The sequence below is a fragment of the Wyeomyia smithii genome, chromosome 1 (assembly GCF_029784165.1).
Source record: "Wyeomyia smithii strain HCP4-BCI-WySm-NY-G18 chromosome 1, ASM2978416v1, whole genome shotgun sequence".
Lineage (NCBI taxonomy): Eukaryota > Metazoa > Arthropoda > Insecta > Diptera > Culicidae > Wyeomyia > Wyeomyia smithii.
In genome coordinates, this window is record NC_073694.1 from 26204681 (window position 1) to 26218249 (window position 13569).

The 13569-nt window shown below is 36.3% G+C and overlaps 2 protein-coding genes across 2 annotated transcripts; both read left to right on the forward strand.

Annotated features, from left to right (window-relative positions):
- The first annotated feature begins 462 nt into the window (after window positions 1-462).
- LOC129718150 (uncharacterized) lies at window positions 463-1209 on the forward strand. Its single transcript, XM_055668590.1, has 2 exons — window positions 463-554; window positions 616-1209. The coding sequence occupies exons 1-2, from the start codon at window positions 510-512 to the stop codon at window positions 1141-1143; spliced, it is 573 nt and encodes a 190-aa protein (XP_055524565.1). The 5' UTR covers window positions 463-509; the 3' UTR covers window positions 1144-1209.
- Window positions 1210-1477: 268 nt separating this feature from the next.
- Window positions 1478-2642, forward strand: LOC129718149 (uncharacterized). The gene is made up of 2 exons (XM_055668588.1): window positions 1478-1787; window positions 1859-2642. Exons 1-2 carry the CDS (start codon window positions 1713-1715, stop codon window positions 2393-2395), a joined length of 612 nt encoding a protein of 203 aa, XP_055524563.1. The 5' UTR covers window positions 1478-1712; the 3' UTR covers window positions 2396-2642.
- The last annotated feature ends 10927 nt before the right edge of the window (window positions 2643-13569 follow it).

Below are 13569 nucleotides of genomic sequence, written 5' to 3' on the forward strand. Positions count from 1 at the left end.
CAAGCTCATGCTCAGAGTAATTCAACCGCATGATTTATTGATTATTTGGACTATCGACCAAGAGTACATGTTGGGTCAAAATGTCTTCATGCATGTTTTTTGGCGTCGGCACATATTAATCAAGTTTTACTAGCTCACATCTACCGAATTAAACATTTAATTGCGATTCGAATTAATGTGAGTAACTTCACACAAATATTCCCAAAACTACTTCTCTGTACGCCCTTACTTCATCTTGCAACTTCGATTCTATGGCTTCATACTCTGGCACACCATCATTTAGGTTATCAAAAGCCCAAGCCTTCACTTGAAGTGGGTCTAGCAACAGAACTAGCACCGCAAGTTCAATTTCGTGGATATCGCGGTTTCCGCGATTATCCACTATCTTATCATATCGTAATTTTTATCGCACTGTCTAATCAATTCGTTTGCCCAACCCGAACCAAGCTCGGTTCAATTCAATCGACGTCCAGGAGTTGAATCGTAAGGAAGCTCAAGAAAGAGAGAAAATGTTTAGTTCAATTCGTCTCTATTGGCTGAAAGGTGCACAAATGGTGAGATTTTAAACTGCACTTCTAAAGGTTATGATTTTACCTACCTTCTTGTTTTGTTAAGGTACTCGGATTTGTGGTCATCGGACTGGAACATCCCAGACTTAACTATGATAATCAATACAATACGGCAGATGCAATTCTGCTTACCATTACACTTAGTGCCACCCTAGTGACCACGGTGATATTGATGGATGCTTTTAAACACACGATTAGGAAGGTCTTTGGAGAAACTTCGTGGTTCCAGTTGGAGCTTCGGTTTACCGGATTGGTGTTTCTAGCGTTAGCCTATTCATCTTGGATTGTTTTTCTGAGAGCAATCGGCGAGCATCGGAACCCAGCACCAAGAATTACTGTTAGCGTACTCGGTTCCGTGCTCAGTGTTCTGTATCTGATCAATTGGTGGCAACTTTTCCGGGAACGTCACATCGCGAGGGATGAATTAGAACCGGATCTGATGACAGTGAAGGTAGGAAACGATTCGGGATGCCAGTTAGCAGCGAATTTGGCTACCCGTCCACTGATCGCTGACGAGTTTTCTTCGACTGGGAGAAAATCAGGCGAAATTCCAAGCACGCATGGAAAGAATTGAATTGTTTCGAGAATAATCAAAAATACATTGCAATGTAATAAAAAAGATCATATTCAGCATTCGTAATTGCTTCCGTTTTTTTGGGCAGATTATTCAATGTTAATTTTTGTTCTGCAAAAATAGATAAGCCACAAATTCGAAAAGCCATGCAATAAAATACTGCACTTAAGAGATAACGTCAACCACGCACCCACGTTGATGGTACAAAAAAAAACAGTTCTCATTGTGACAACTCCTCTATCGTTTGTTTGTGAAATTACGCATACCCGAAGCTTTTGTTTGAGTTTGTTGCCGGTTCTAGCTTACTCGCGGTATTTTACGAGTGCCAATGGAGGAGGAAAAGTCACAGTATTCGACTTTCGGTAGTTCGAAAGCATACGAAAAAAAAAACACTGATAGATGAGTGGAGGTTTCGTTCTCTGTGACTCACACGCGTGAAAAGTGAGCATTATCTTATCGAATGCGAAAGGCGAAGTTAACTTGGCCTGGATTCTGTTTAATTCGTTGTGAACCAGTGACCGGCAAAGTATTGCGTATTTCGTTAGTTCGTGATCTTGAACCAGGAAAAAATGGCCGAAACAGTTCGCCTAGATTGGAGTAATCTGCTTCGCTCGCGCAAACAGCGTCTAATACTGGCACAAGTGGTGAGTTTTTTTTTGGTGCTCTCTGCACTCGTGAGGTGCGGCTTTTTGATCATCGATTGTTTCGATCTCAGGTTACCGGTGTTGTCATTCTTGGAGTTGATTTTCCGAGGCCAATCTATCGGCATAGTTCTTCCGTAGCAGATTTTTTTCTGTTTTTTGTCGCACTCACAGCCACCCTTCTAAGCGTGGTTAGACTGGTTGATGAGCTGCAGCTAGATCATCCGATTAGGAAAGTTTTTGGAGCGGCTTTGTGGTTCCAGTCGGAGCTCCGATTTACCGGTTTGGCTGCTGTTATATTGCACTGCTCGGCGTGGGCGGTGCTGCTGGCAACAATCGGATACGTTTGGTATCCGGCGCTGAGTATTATTGGAATTATTTTCGGCTGGGCAGCCAGCATTCTGTACTTGATCAATTGGTGGTGGCTTTTCCGGGAGAGACACGTTGTAAGAGGGGATAATGGTGAGGAGACAGTAGAAACAGCGGATAACGTGGAGGAAGGAAAATATTTGGCAGTAAATTTGGCATCTGTTCCCCTGGTTGGACAGATTGGGCAACCCGAAAAGGAGGCCAAATTTCCACGAACCGTGGAACCTAACAACTACATTTAAAAGGGACTGCAATGCCATACTAGTTGTTCACTATTCTATTTTAAGCATAATTTTATATACCATACCTACACACTGTTTAAAACGATCAAAGCTAGAGTATCACTCGCTACTATTAACAAAATAAAAATAAAAATTCATATGATAGTTACATGTACATATCCGTTGAGCTGTTGACCTTCTGTTAAATTAAACTACGCGTCAGTAGGCCATGAAATAAAAATAATAAAAATAAAAAATCAATCGTGTATCGGTTTCAGTTGTCATTTCGTTGTATCGTTAGAGAATTTACTAAGAAAACGTTCTTCAGATGAAAACGTTTTTCAAGTGGGATATACGTGTTTTACTCTGTGAATCTTTTTGAAATTGATGGGAAAGGTAAGTCTTCGTAATTTTCGAGCTGTATATTGTCTGGTGAATAGTGTAAATTGTATTTATTCAACCAAAACTGTGCCGTACGGATTTTGATCCTTGTTAATTGCTTGAATCGAAATCCGTACAGCGTGTGTATCATGCATATATTGTTGAACTTTCTTCTTGTTTTCAGCATATAATGGAAGAAAACAAGTATAAATATACGGCAAACAATTTCGAAGGAGCTGTGACTGAGGTGCGCTAGGGAAAGTCGTACCGGGAAGCTTCGAATGATTCCGGCGTTCCGGTTGCTACAATAAGGGGTGCCGCAACGAAACGCTACGATAAATTGCACTCTTTCAGCTGATATAAAAAGTTAGAAAACGGTGTGAAACGTTAGGAACAAATTGATCCTCAAAATATATTTATTCGTAAATTTAAAGATAAATTATAAATAAAAGATGTTCATTTATGTACTTCTATATCTATACGGATTTTGATTTATTTCTGTATGGACTCTAATCCAGTCTATATCGCGTGTGTGCGGATTTCGATTCAAAAGTGTACGGTTTTTGATTCACAACATGTTCTATTAAAACATGATTTTTTCGAGTTTAGTTCCTCGAATATAAATTTTCGATGTTCGATTTCGAACATCAGATTTTATAAGGTATCTTACGACTGAACAGCTGGCACTGGCAGCAGATTGAATCCAATCGAGCAGTAGCATAGTAAATGGTTTCTCTTGATGTCACGCTCGTGGTTTAGACATGTGAGCTTACTCTAATGTAAGACTTTTGCACAAAACCCTGTTTGAGAGAGAGAGAGAATGAGAATCGAAAAAAAACATTCATGGACGCTCTCTGTTATAGCAATGTTAGTGGACGACGCGCGATCGTTTCTATTCGGCAGTGGTGCCAACTTAATAAACTATTTCTATTGTTTCTGAATCTGATTCAACATAACAAAAGAAAAAACGTGGTACACAAATTCATTTTTAATTAATAGACAAAATACCTGAACACCTCACTTTACTCCAAAAATCCGATTCATCATTTTGCGACGTTCCAGAAAAGAGTCCTCCCTCAACCATTAATTCGATGGCGTCTGGAGTGAGTGTCAGCCCTAGATTACGAAATATTTCTTTTGGATGATATTTTGAATTTCGTAATGGAGTTTTGGATCACATGCTGGCCTCCGAGCAGGATCCAGATACCGGAATTACACATATTTATATTATTCGTCAGTAACCATAAGTAATCATCTTAAGTTTCGAAACGACCACTAGAGCTCTGTGCACTATCCCGATTTTGGGAAATTTCCTACTGTTGCTGGTTCCATAATTTCCATACTGTGTGTTGTTCATTTACGGCGGTTTTACAGACCCGGGAAGTGAATTTAAAACATTTGGAGTTGATTTCCGGCTCCCGGACATCTCTCGAACAATTTGAACAGAATTTTTACAGAACATTTTTACCAAAAATGACCAACTAGCCCCGCTCTACCTTACTTCGATTACACTAGTCGACAATATGTAAAAAAGTGCATTCCAAAAGCTCAAACCAGAAAAAAAGGAAAGATTATAGGACAAGTGAGCCAGGTATGGTTATATCGCATAAGTCCATAACTGATTCAGGCCATAACTGGTACGCCTCCCCTAGCTACCCGAAAAAAAGCAGGAGGTTGTATCCAAGGCATGACCGCGTGACTGACGTTAAATAACGCACAATTAGCATTAACAAAATTGTTGAGTACTGAAATAAGTATGTACTTCAAATGCAGAAGTACGGAACATAAGTTGGAAGAATTATTCTGAGGGCGGGTTGAGTGAAACGAAGCTATATACTTAATAGGGTGGGACAAAAAACAAATGTTAACTCCCATTCACTTTTCGTGTTCCTTATTGGTCCTATAACAACTGTGTAACTTTTCAGATCGATCGGTGAAACGCCCGATTTGCGACAGATTTTTAAAGTTTCCATACGATTTTATATGGGAAAATTCACTTTTTCAATACCTATTCTCTATAGATGTCAAGTTGGCTCTTGAAAAATATCAATACATGATATTTGTAGGAAATTTTCCTGGAAAAAAATCTTCTGAAGACCGTAAGGCGCTACGATGCTTGTAGAAACAGCTATTCACCCCAAACTGATTGAATGTCTGACGAACGGCTCACCATTGAAATATTCCAGCAACACTGCTACAGCATGCTGCAATTGCAAACTCGCTTAAGTATGAGAAATAATTTCGCGTGGAAATTATTTTCAAAGTGTGATTTTTGCTCATAGTATCTTCGGGGAAACCTCCAAGATAAATTTTAGCGATATCATTTCTCATCACATGGTTGAATTTGCAACAGCAGCATGCTGCAACAGTATTGCTAGTAAAATTCAATCGTGAGCCGTTCGTCAGATATTCAATCAGTCTGGGGTGAATATCTTTTTTCACAAGCAAGGTAGCGCCTTGCGGTCTTCAGAAGAGTTTTTCCCAGGAAAATTTCCTATAAATATTATGTATTGATATATTTTTAGGAGCCGACTGGACATCTCTATAGAAAAAGTTTTGAAAAAGTGTTTTTTCCCATATAAAATCGTATGGAAACTTCTCCTAAACAGCATTAAGACAATCGAACTTCGTTTAAATGAAACATACGATCTAAGGGTTACTCTCGCAGATCATCTGAAGATATCATTTGAAGCAACTAGCTCAAACGTTTGCTAAATCACTAAAACGCTGACTGAAAACAATCACTAATTCAATCCGCCGCACACTGTTTCCAAAGCTGCAAAAACGTGATCGAAATTATTTTGACCTAAAAACATTGATTTTAGAGCCGTGACGTCTTCAGCAAAGTTGTTCCATTAATTATTCTCCATGTTATAGAAGTTACAATTCCATGATTAATCCACTCGCGATGAGAAACGAGTTTTACTTTTCTCATTTTGGAATATAAAAATCCACTTTGTTCAGCAAAGTTGTAGCAAATTTTAAAAGAAACAACTTTGTTGAAGACATCATACTTCTATCTATTTATTTAAATGGACTTTTGTGGAGTTTTCTATGGATTGCTATTAAAATATTTTTTGCTATTTAACTTTTTATAGTGAGTTTTTACAATTTTCGAATGTTCTACAAAATTGTTTGCTACAACAAAACAAACAATATCTCCGAAAAAAGTTTTTTTATCTCACATATATTTTTGGTTGTTGACGATTTTCACTAGAATTATGCGCTAATTTACACTAATTACTCTTAACTCGAAAAATGATGATTATGGAGTAATAGTGTCTAGAGTAAAGTTGTTCTATTAATTATTTTCCATTTTGTGAAAGTTAGAATTTTGTGATTATTCTACCTAAAAGCGAGAAATGCGATTTATTTTTCTTATTTTTGCATATAAAAATCCAATTTGCTGAGTAAATATTTAGCACATTTTGTAAGAAAAAACTTCGTCGAAGACACTATACTTGTATCTGATCATTTAAATGAACTATTGTAAAGTTTTCTCTAGAAGGCCCCTTGCAAATGATTTTTTAATATAACTTTTTAAAATGATAAAACACACAAGTTCACCGAAGAAAGTTTATTTTTATCTCTCAAGTTTATTTAGTTATTAAACATTTTTATTGAAAAAATGCACTTATTTATTTACAAATACACTTAAGTCGCTTTTTACGCGGGGGATACGTGCCGCGTAAAAAAAAACGCGTAAATTCCGGAATCCGCGTAAAAAAAGCCGCGTAGAAAAAACCGCGTGAAAAAACCGCGTAAAAAGCGACCTTAGTGTGTCTGCACAGGAGACAGCGAGAGACAAAAGCCTATGCCTGGACAAAATGACGTTTTACTTATACTTAAATATAGAAAAGGGTTAGTCTGCAGATATTTGCAGATTTTAAAGATATCTGTTAGTGAATTAGTGCATTGTTGCAATAAAAATCGTCAATAATCGATGAAATATGAGAGATAAAAATAAACTTTCTTGGATGAAATTGTGTGTTTTGTGAGAGGAAACAACAGTGTGAAACATTGGAAAATTGTATAAAATCACCACTAAATGTTATATTTAAAAAAATGATTTCTAGTGGCCATCTGTAGAAACCTCCACAAAAGTTCATTTAAAAAGGCAGATAGAAGTATGGTACCTTTAAGAAAGTTGTTTCTTATAAAATGTGCAACAACTTTGCCGAACAAAGTGAATTTTTATATGCAAAAATGAAAAAAGTAAAATTCGCTTCTCACTGTTAAGTGGATTAATCACGAAATTGAAACTTCTATAGAATGGATAATCTATAGAATGGTTTCGAGGTACGATGCTGGCCTAACAAGCCAGTCGTCGTAGGTTCGAGTCTCGGCTCGGGAGAGACTGTTAGTGTCAGTAGGATCGTAGCGCTAGCCCCGCAATTGCCCTGAACACTTAACAGTTGGCTGCGAAGTCTGTGTATATTAAACAGAAAGTCGAGTTCCGATACGGAATGTAGCACCAAGGCTTTGCTTTATAGAACGGATAATAATTAATAAATCAACTTTCCTGGAGGCACTATGGCTCTAAAATCTTTTTTGGGTCAAAATAATTTCGATCACGTTTTTGCAGCTTTGGAAACAGTGTGCGCCGGTTTCCTCTGTTGATCCGTCTGCTATGGAAGACACTAATACAGCGATATACTTGAACGTCTCCCTTGCTGCTGGTTCGGTTAATCATTATCTCACTTCAGTAATTCCAAGCGATTAAAAAGTGATTCAATTTTTTTTTTCACTAATACAAATTTCATTTCCACTTTGTGTCACCCCTCCCCTCCCCCACCTACAAAAATGTGTCATCAAAAGGCAAGCCAAATGATTAGTAATGATAACAATGTGATATTTTTCAATACACTTTTGCATGCAAGTTACAAACGTTATAACTTGCACACAATTTTTTATGAAAGCTATTTCTTTTTTTTTCTTCTCAGTGTTATTTTTTTTTGCCCTCCCCTTAGCTAACTTTGTGGACATAAAACATATTCAAAATTTGTATCAGCCTAAATGCGATCATATTTGCACTATCGAGCTAGTTTGAAATTGGTTTGTTGTTGTTATTGTGTAATTTAATAATATGTAATATGAATTAAACCATTAGATTGATGCGACTACACAACTCGGGACTATTGTTCGATAATTAAGTCAGGAGAATACCATTGGTGTGTCACAATATAAAGGCAATAGAAACACAGTATAAAAAAACGGTGGTGAAATTAAAATAATTTTGATCGTTGCTTTTTCTTTTGCGGTAAAAAAAATGGACACTAAAGAGAAAAGCAAGAGTTTATAATTTTTATGACTATTAGCACCGTAAATAATAATTAAAAAGTTAAAGGGAATGTGCCTTAGCGCACAAACGTAGGCTTGCCGTGGGACTGCTGCTCCAGAAACAATGAGAAATTCAATTCGATGGCGTGCACTTTTATAAGCGACTAATATTTGCCACCACCCGCTTACTGCTACTCCAGAAAGAACCTTCCACTTTGCCGGTCGATGCGTGTGGTGCAGCAAAAACCATACAAACGTGAAATCATCGCATGCTGCGCTGTTGTACTGGCAAGACTGCTTGCTACTGGTCGATTCGGTTTCCAGTAAATCATCCTTTTACTACAATCAGTGCGTCTTGAACTGTCCTACAGATCAGACGTTTTTTCGGTTGCTTGTGGACTGGTCTTTGACTGCCTATAGCTTCAAAGTTTGTGTTTTGTCAGTGTGTCTTTTAAAGACTACCTGAAAGTTATTTTCCATCAGTCTTTTTCAAGACTACCTACTTTTTAATTTAACATTTGTTTTAACTTTTTTCGTATCACCTGAAATGGCTGGACGGAAAAAGAAACCTCGCATCGCTGCGGGGAGGAAAAGAGAGGCATCTCTTTCTGACACTTCGAGTGTCTGTAGTGACAATCCTTTTGATATTTTGCCTGAGCAAGAAGCTGGTGAAATGGAAGTTATTAATAATGAAACTATACAAAATATAAAATCTTTAAAAAAGGAGAAAGTTCCACCTATTGTGGTAACTATTTCTTCTGAATTTAATATATTCAAAAAGGAACTTTCAACGTTTGTTTCTGACGTTAAAGTTACCTATCAAATTGGCCGTAGAGGTGAATGCCGCTTATAAGCCGACTCAGTAAAGGGTCGTGATCGTCTTGCTCAGTATTTAACTGACAAGATGTACAAATTTTTTACATACGACACCAAGAACGCCAAGCCGTTCAAGGTTGTCTTGAAAGGTCTCACCAACGATCAAACCGTTGATGAGATCAAACTTACTTTAACAGAATTACTTGGCATAGCCCCTACCCAAGTAATTCTAATGAAACAAAAATCACGAGGCGAAAACAGTCAGGGAACTGGAATTTCCCCTGTTAATTATTTAATTCATTTTAACCGCAATGAGGTTAACAACTTAAAATTTTTTGAAAAAGCACATGCTTTGTATAATGTGCTTGTAAAGTGGGAAATTTATAGGAAGTATGGCGGAGGTGAAAAGCATATCACCCAATGCCGTACTTGCCAACGTTATGGCCATGGTTCCAAATTCTGTAACATGGACCAAAAATGTCTTAATTGTGGAGACCCTTCTCACAAAAAGGACACGTGTCCTGTGAAAGAGAGTAAAAATTTTCGCTGGGCGAATTGTAACGGCAACCATATGTCAAATTTTTATCAATGCCCAGTCCGTTTAGCAATTGTTAAGGCAAGGCAAGGTAAACAAAATTCAATTTCTCAATTAAAACCAACTTCAAAACAAAATTCTCCAAGCGTACCAGTGACGCATAGTTTACCTACTCCTTTGCATACCCGTTTAACTTATGCACAGGTTACAGGTAGTTCGAACATTATACCGCCTAGTGTTGGTAGTTCGAAAATGACCGTTAATATGGGTAAGCAAAACACGCTAGAAAATAATTGTACACCTGTTACTCCAGCTAATATTGCTGCCGAAAATATTTTTTCTAATGTCAACTGCCTGGGGCCTATTACGGCAGGTAAACTTTCTTTTTTGCAACAGGCAATGTTCGATCTTATGAACGCCATGTTGCAGGCAAAATCAATGTTTGAAGCCATTCAAATAGGCACAAATTTTACTATTAAAATTGTTTCTAATTTTAAATTCAGCAATGATTTTAAATAAAACAATTAAAATATTAAATTGGAATGCTCGCTCATTGAAGGCCAATGAGAATGAGCTTTTTAAATTTTTCAACAGTAAATAATGTGCATATTGCAATTATTTCTGAAACATTTTTGAAACCTAACATAAAATTAAAATATGATCCCAATTACGTGGTTCATAGATATGATAGGATTCAGGGTTCCGGCGGTGGAGTTGCAATTGTTATGCATCGCCGAATCAAACATCGTGCTCTTCCCCATCTTGAGACGAAAGTTATTGAAACTTTAGGGATTGAAGTTCAAACTGAACTTGGGATTTTATTTATTGCCGCAGCATATTTACCATTTCAATGCACACGCGAGCTCAAAAATTATTTTAAAGGTGATTTACAAAAACTCACCAGAAATCGTTCGAAATTTTTCATAATCGGCGATTTTAACGCTAAACATCGTTCATGCTATAATTCTCAAAGTAATTCCAATGGCAAAATTTTATTCAATGATTGTTCTTCAGAATACTATTCTATTTTGTCTCCGAATAGTCCTACATGCTTTTCTTCTGTAATAAACCCTTCAACAATTGATTTGGTGCTAACAGATCAAAGTCATGTATGTAGTGATTTGATCACACATGCTGACTTTGATTCAGTTTTAAACCCTATCAGTTTTAAACCCTATGAGCTCTGTTTTTAATTATAACAAGGCTAATTGGGACAGATACAAAACTCATATTGAGAGAAATTTCAATGATGAGCTTGATTTGCAAAACGAAGTGAATATTGATTCCGGTTTCGAAGCATTAAAATGTGCAATTGTTGATGCCAGGAATTATTCTGTTCCAAAGGCTCAAGTGAAATTTGGTTCATCAATAATTGACGAAAATCTTCAACATCATCATCAACATCAAAAATGTCCGCAGACGTCAATATCAACGTTCTCGTGACCCTGTTTTTAAAACTATTTATAAAGATTTACAGAAAGAGATTAAGCATAGATTTACTCTTCTGAGAAATCAAAATTTTGAGACTAAAGTTGAAAAATTGAAACCATATTCAAAACCATTTTGGAAGCTGTCAAAGATTCTTAAGAAACCTTCAAAGCCTATTCCAGTTTGAAAAGATGGTGAACGTTTTCATGTATCCAATGAACAAAAGGCTCAAAGACTTGCTCAGCAGTTTGAGAGTGTTCATAACTCAAATTTGAATTTTGTGAGTCCAATTGAAAATGAAGTCACACGTCAATTTGATTTAATTTCTTCCAAGAATTTTTTACCTGCAGAAATAATTGAAACTAACTTGAATGAGATAAAATCAATTATTAAAAATTTCAAAAATATGAAAGCACCTGGTGACGATGGAATCTTTGATATACTAATCAAACATCTCCCTGAGAGCACAATGGAATTTTTAGTAAAAATTTTCAATTGCTGCTTCAAAATTGCATATTTTCCCAAATTATGGAAAAATGCAAAAATTACTCCCATTTTAAAACCGGATAAGAAGCTGAAGTTTCAAGTTATCGACCAATCAGTTTGCTTTCTTCAATGAGTAAACTGTTTGAGAGAATTATTCTTAACAGAATGATGTCACACATCAATGAAAATTCAATTTTTGCAAATGAACAGTTTGGATTTCGCCATGGGCATTCCACAACTCATCAATTGCTCAGAGTTACTAATATGATACGAGCTAACAAATCTGAAGGTTATTCCACTGGAGCTGCTCTTTTAGACATAGAAAAAGCATTCGACAGTGTTTGGCATAAAGGTTTGATTGCGAAATTGCAAATTTTTAATTTTCCAATTTTCCTACTCAAAATTTTAAAAAATTATCTTACTGATCGAACTCTGCAGGTTGTCTATCAGAATTCAAAATCTGATAGATTTCCTGTCAGAGCAGGTGTACCTCAAGGTTCAGTCTTGGGTCCAGTCCTGTACAACATATTCACTTCGGATCTTTCTGATTTGCCTCCAGGATGCACAAAGTCATTGTTCTGCGATGACACAAGCATTTCCGTAAAAGGAAAAAGTCTTCGTGTCATATGCAGTCGATTGCAGAAAAGTTTAGATATTTTTGCTTCCTACTTGCAAAAGTGGAAAATCTCTCCCAATGCTTTTAAAACTCAAATGATAATTTTTCCGCATAAGCCTAGGGCTTCTTTCCTCAAGCCAAACAATAATCACGTTGTCAAGATGAATGGGGTTATTTTAAGTTGGTCCGACAAGGTTAAGTACTTGGGACTAATTTATGATAAAAAACTTATTTTCAAAGAGCACATTGAGAGTATACAAGCCAAGTGCATCAAATATACGAGATGTTTATATCCTCTCATTAACAGGAATTCTAAACTTTGTTTAAAGAACAAACTTTTGATTTACAAACAAATTTTTAGACCAACAATGCTTTATGCTGTACCGATCTGGTCAAGTTGCTGTTCAACAAGGAAGAAAACGCTCCAAAGGATTCAGAATAAAATTCTGAAAATGATTTTGAAGCGTCCTCCTTGGTTTGGTACACTCGAATTACATAGACTTACTGGTGTTGAACCATTAGAAGCTATGTCAAATAAAATTATTAACAATTTTCGACAAAAATCGTTGCAATCCTCAATTACTACGATAAGCTCTCTTTATAGCCAATAAGTTAGCAATTAAGTTAGTTGTAAGTTTACTTCCCCTTTTCTGACAAGTAGGTTTAAATCCCTACGAATGATAAGTCCTAATTGCGAAAGCAAACAAATCCTAACAATTAAAATTACAAATTTCTAATAGTGTTGAGAAGTCACCATTTGTGATTGGACACACATACTCATTATTAACTAATATTTATCATAAATACTTAAGCTACTAACAAATCCCCCCTTAAAAAAAAAATACTTCCGGTGGGCGTGTCGTTGTGCACTCGAGAGAACAAAGCAACAACAGTAACTACAAATCGATTGTATGCTTTAGTGTCGGCTGTGCTGGGGAAGTGCTTGGATTGCAACATTGCGGGTACGCGATTGGTTGAATTACAATCAAGTTTGCTATGAATTTTAACCACTAACACATATGTTAGTAAACATGATTTCATAAACTAGAGTAATTTGTTCACTATCCAACAAGATATCAATGACTAAAATCCGTTCAGTGGTAACAAAGTAGTAAGCGTTTGAAATCTTTCATTCTATCGTTTCATCCAAATGTCACCCTACTAATTCTACTTATTCAACGTCAAAAAAGTACGATGTGTTTTGTGGCTATTGTTTTGGACAATGATATTTGATGTAAAATTAATGCATCTTCGATACAAAAACATGGTTAAATTATAATATAACTATGTACAATAACAGCATTTTTTACGGTTTTTAAGGTTATTTTTAAAGGCCAAAAATCTGTCCACGTGGTATGTGGATGGCCCCAAATGAAAAAAAAAAAAAACATTATCCGAACCAGAAAGCGATGAGCGTCGCTTTAATCTATATTCTTTGTCTGGTAAATTAAACAACAAATATATGTGAAACGGTATTTAAAACTTCAAATATTCTGAAACCAGAAATCATAAATCAGAAACCGAAAATCAAAAGGTAAACAGAAAGCATTCTAAAAGCTGGGATCATCATCATCACCATTAGTTGATTCAAACAATTCTATTGGTTGCTCTTGATGTTAAATCTCTATCAAAATGTTGCCATATTTTTCACTT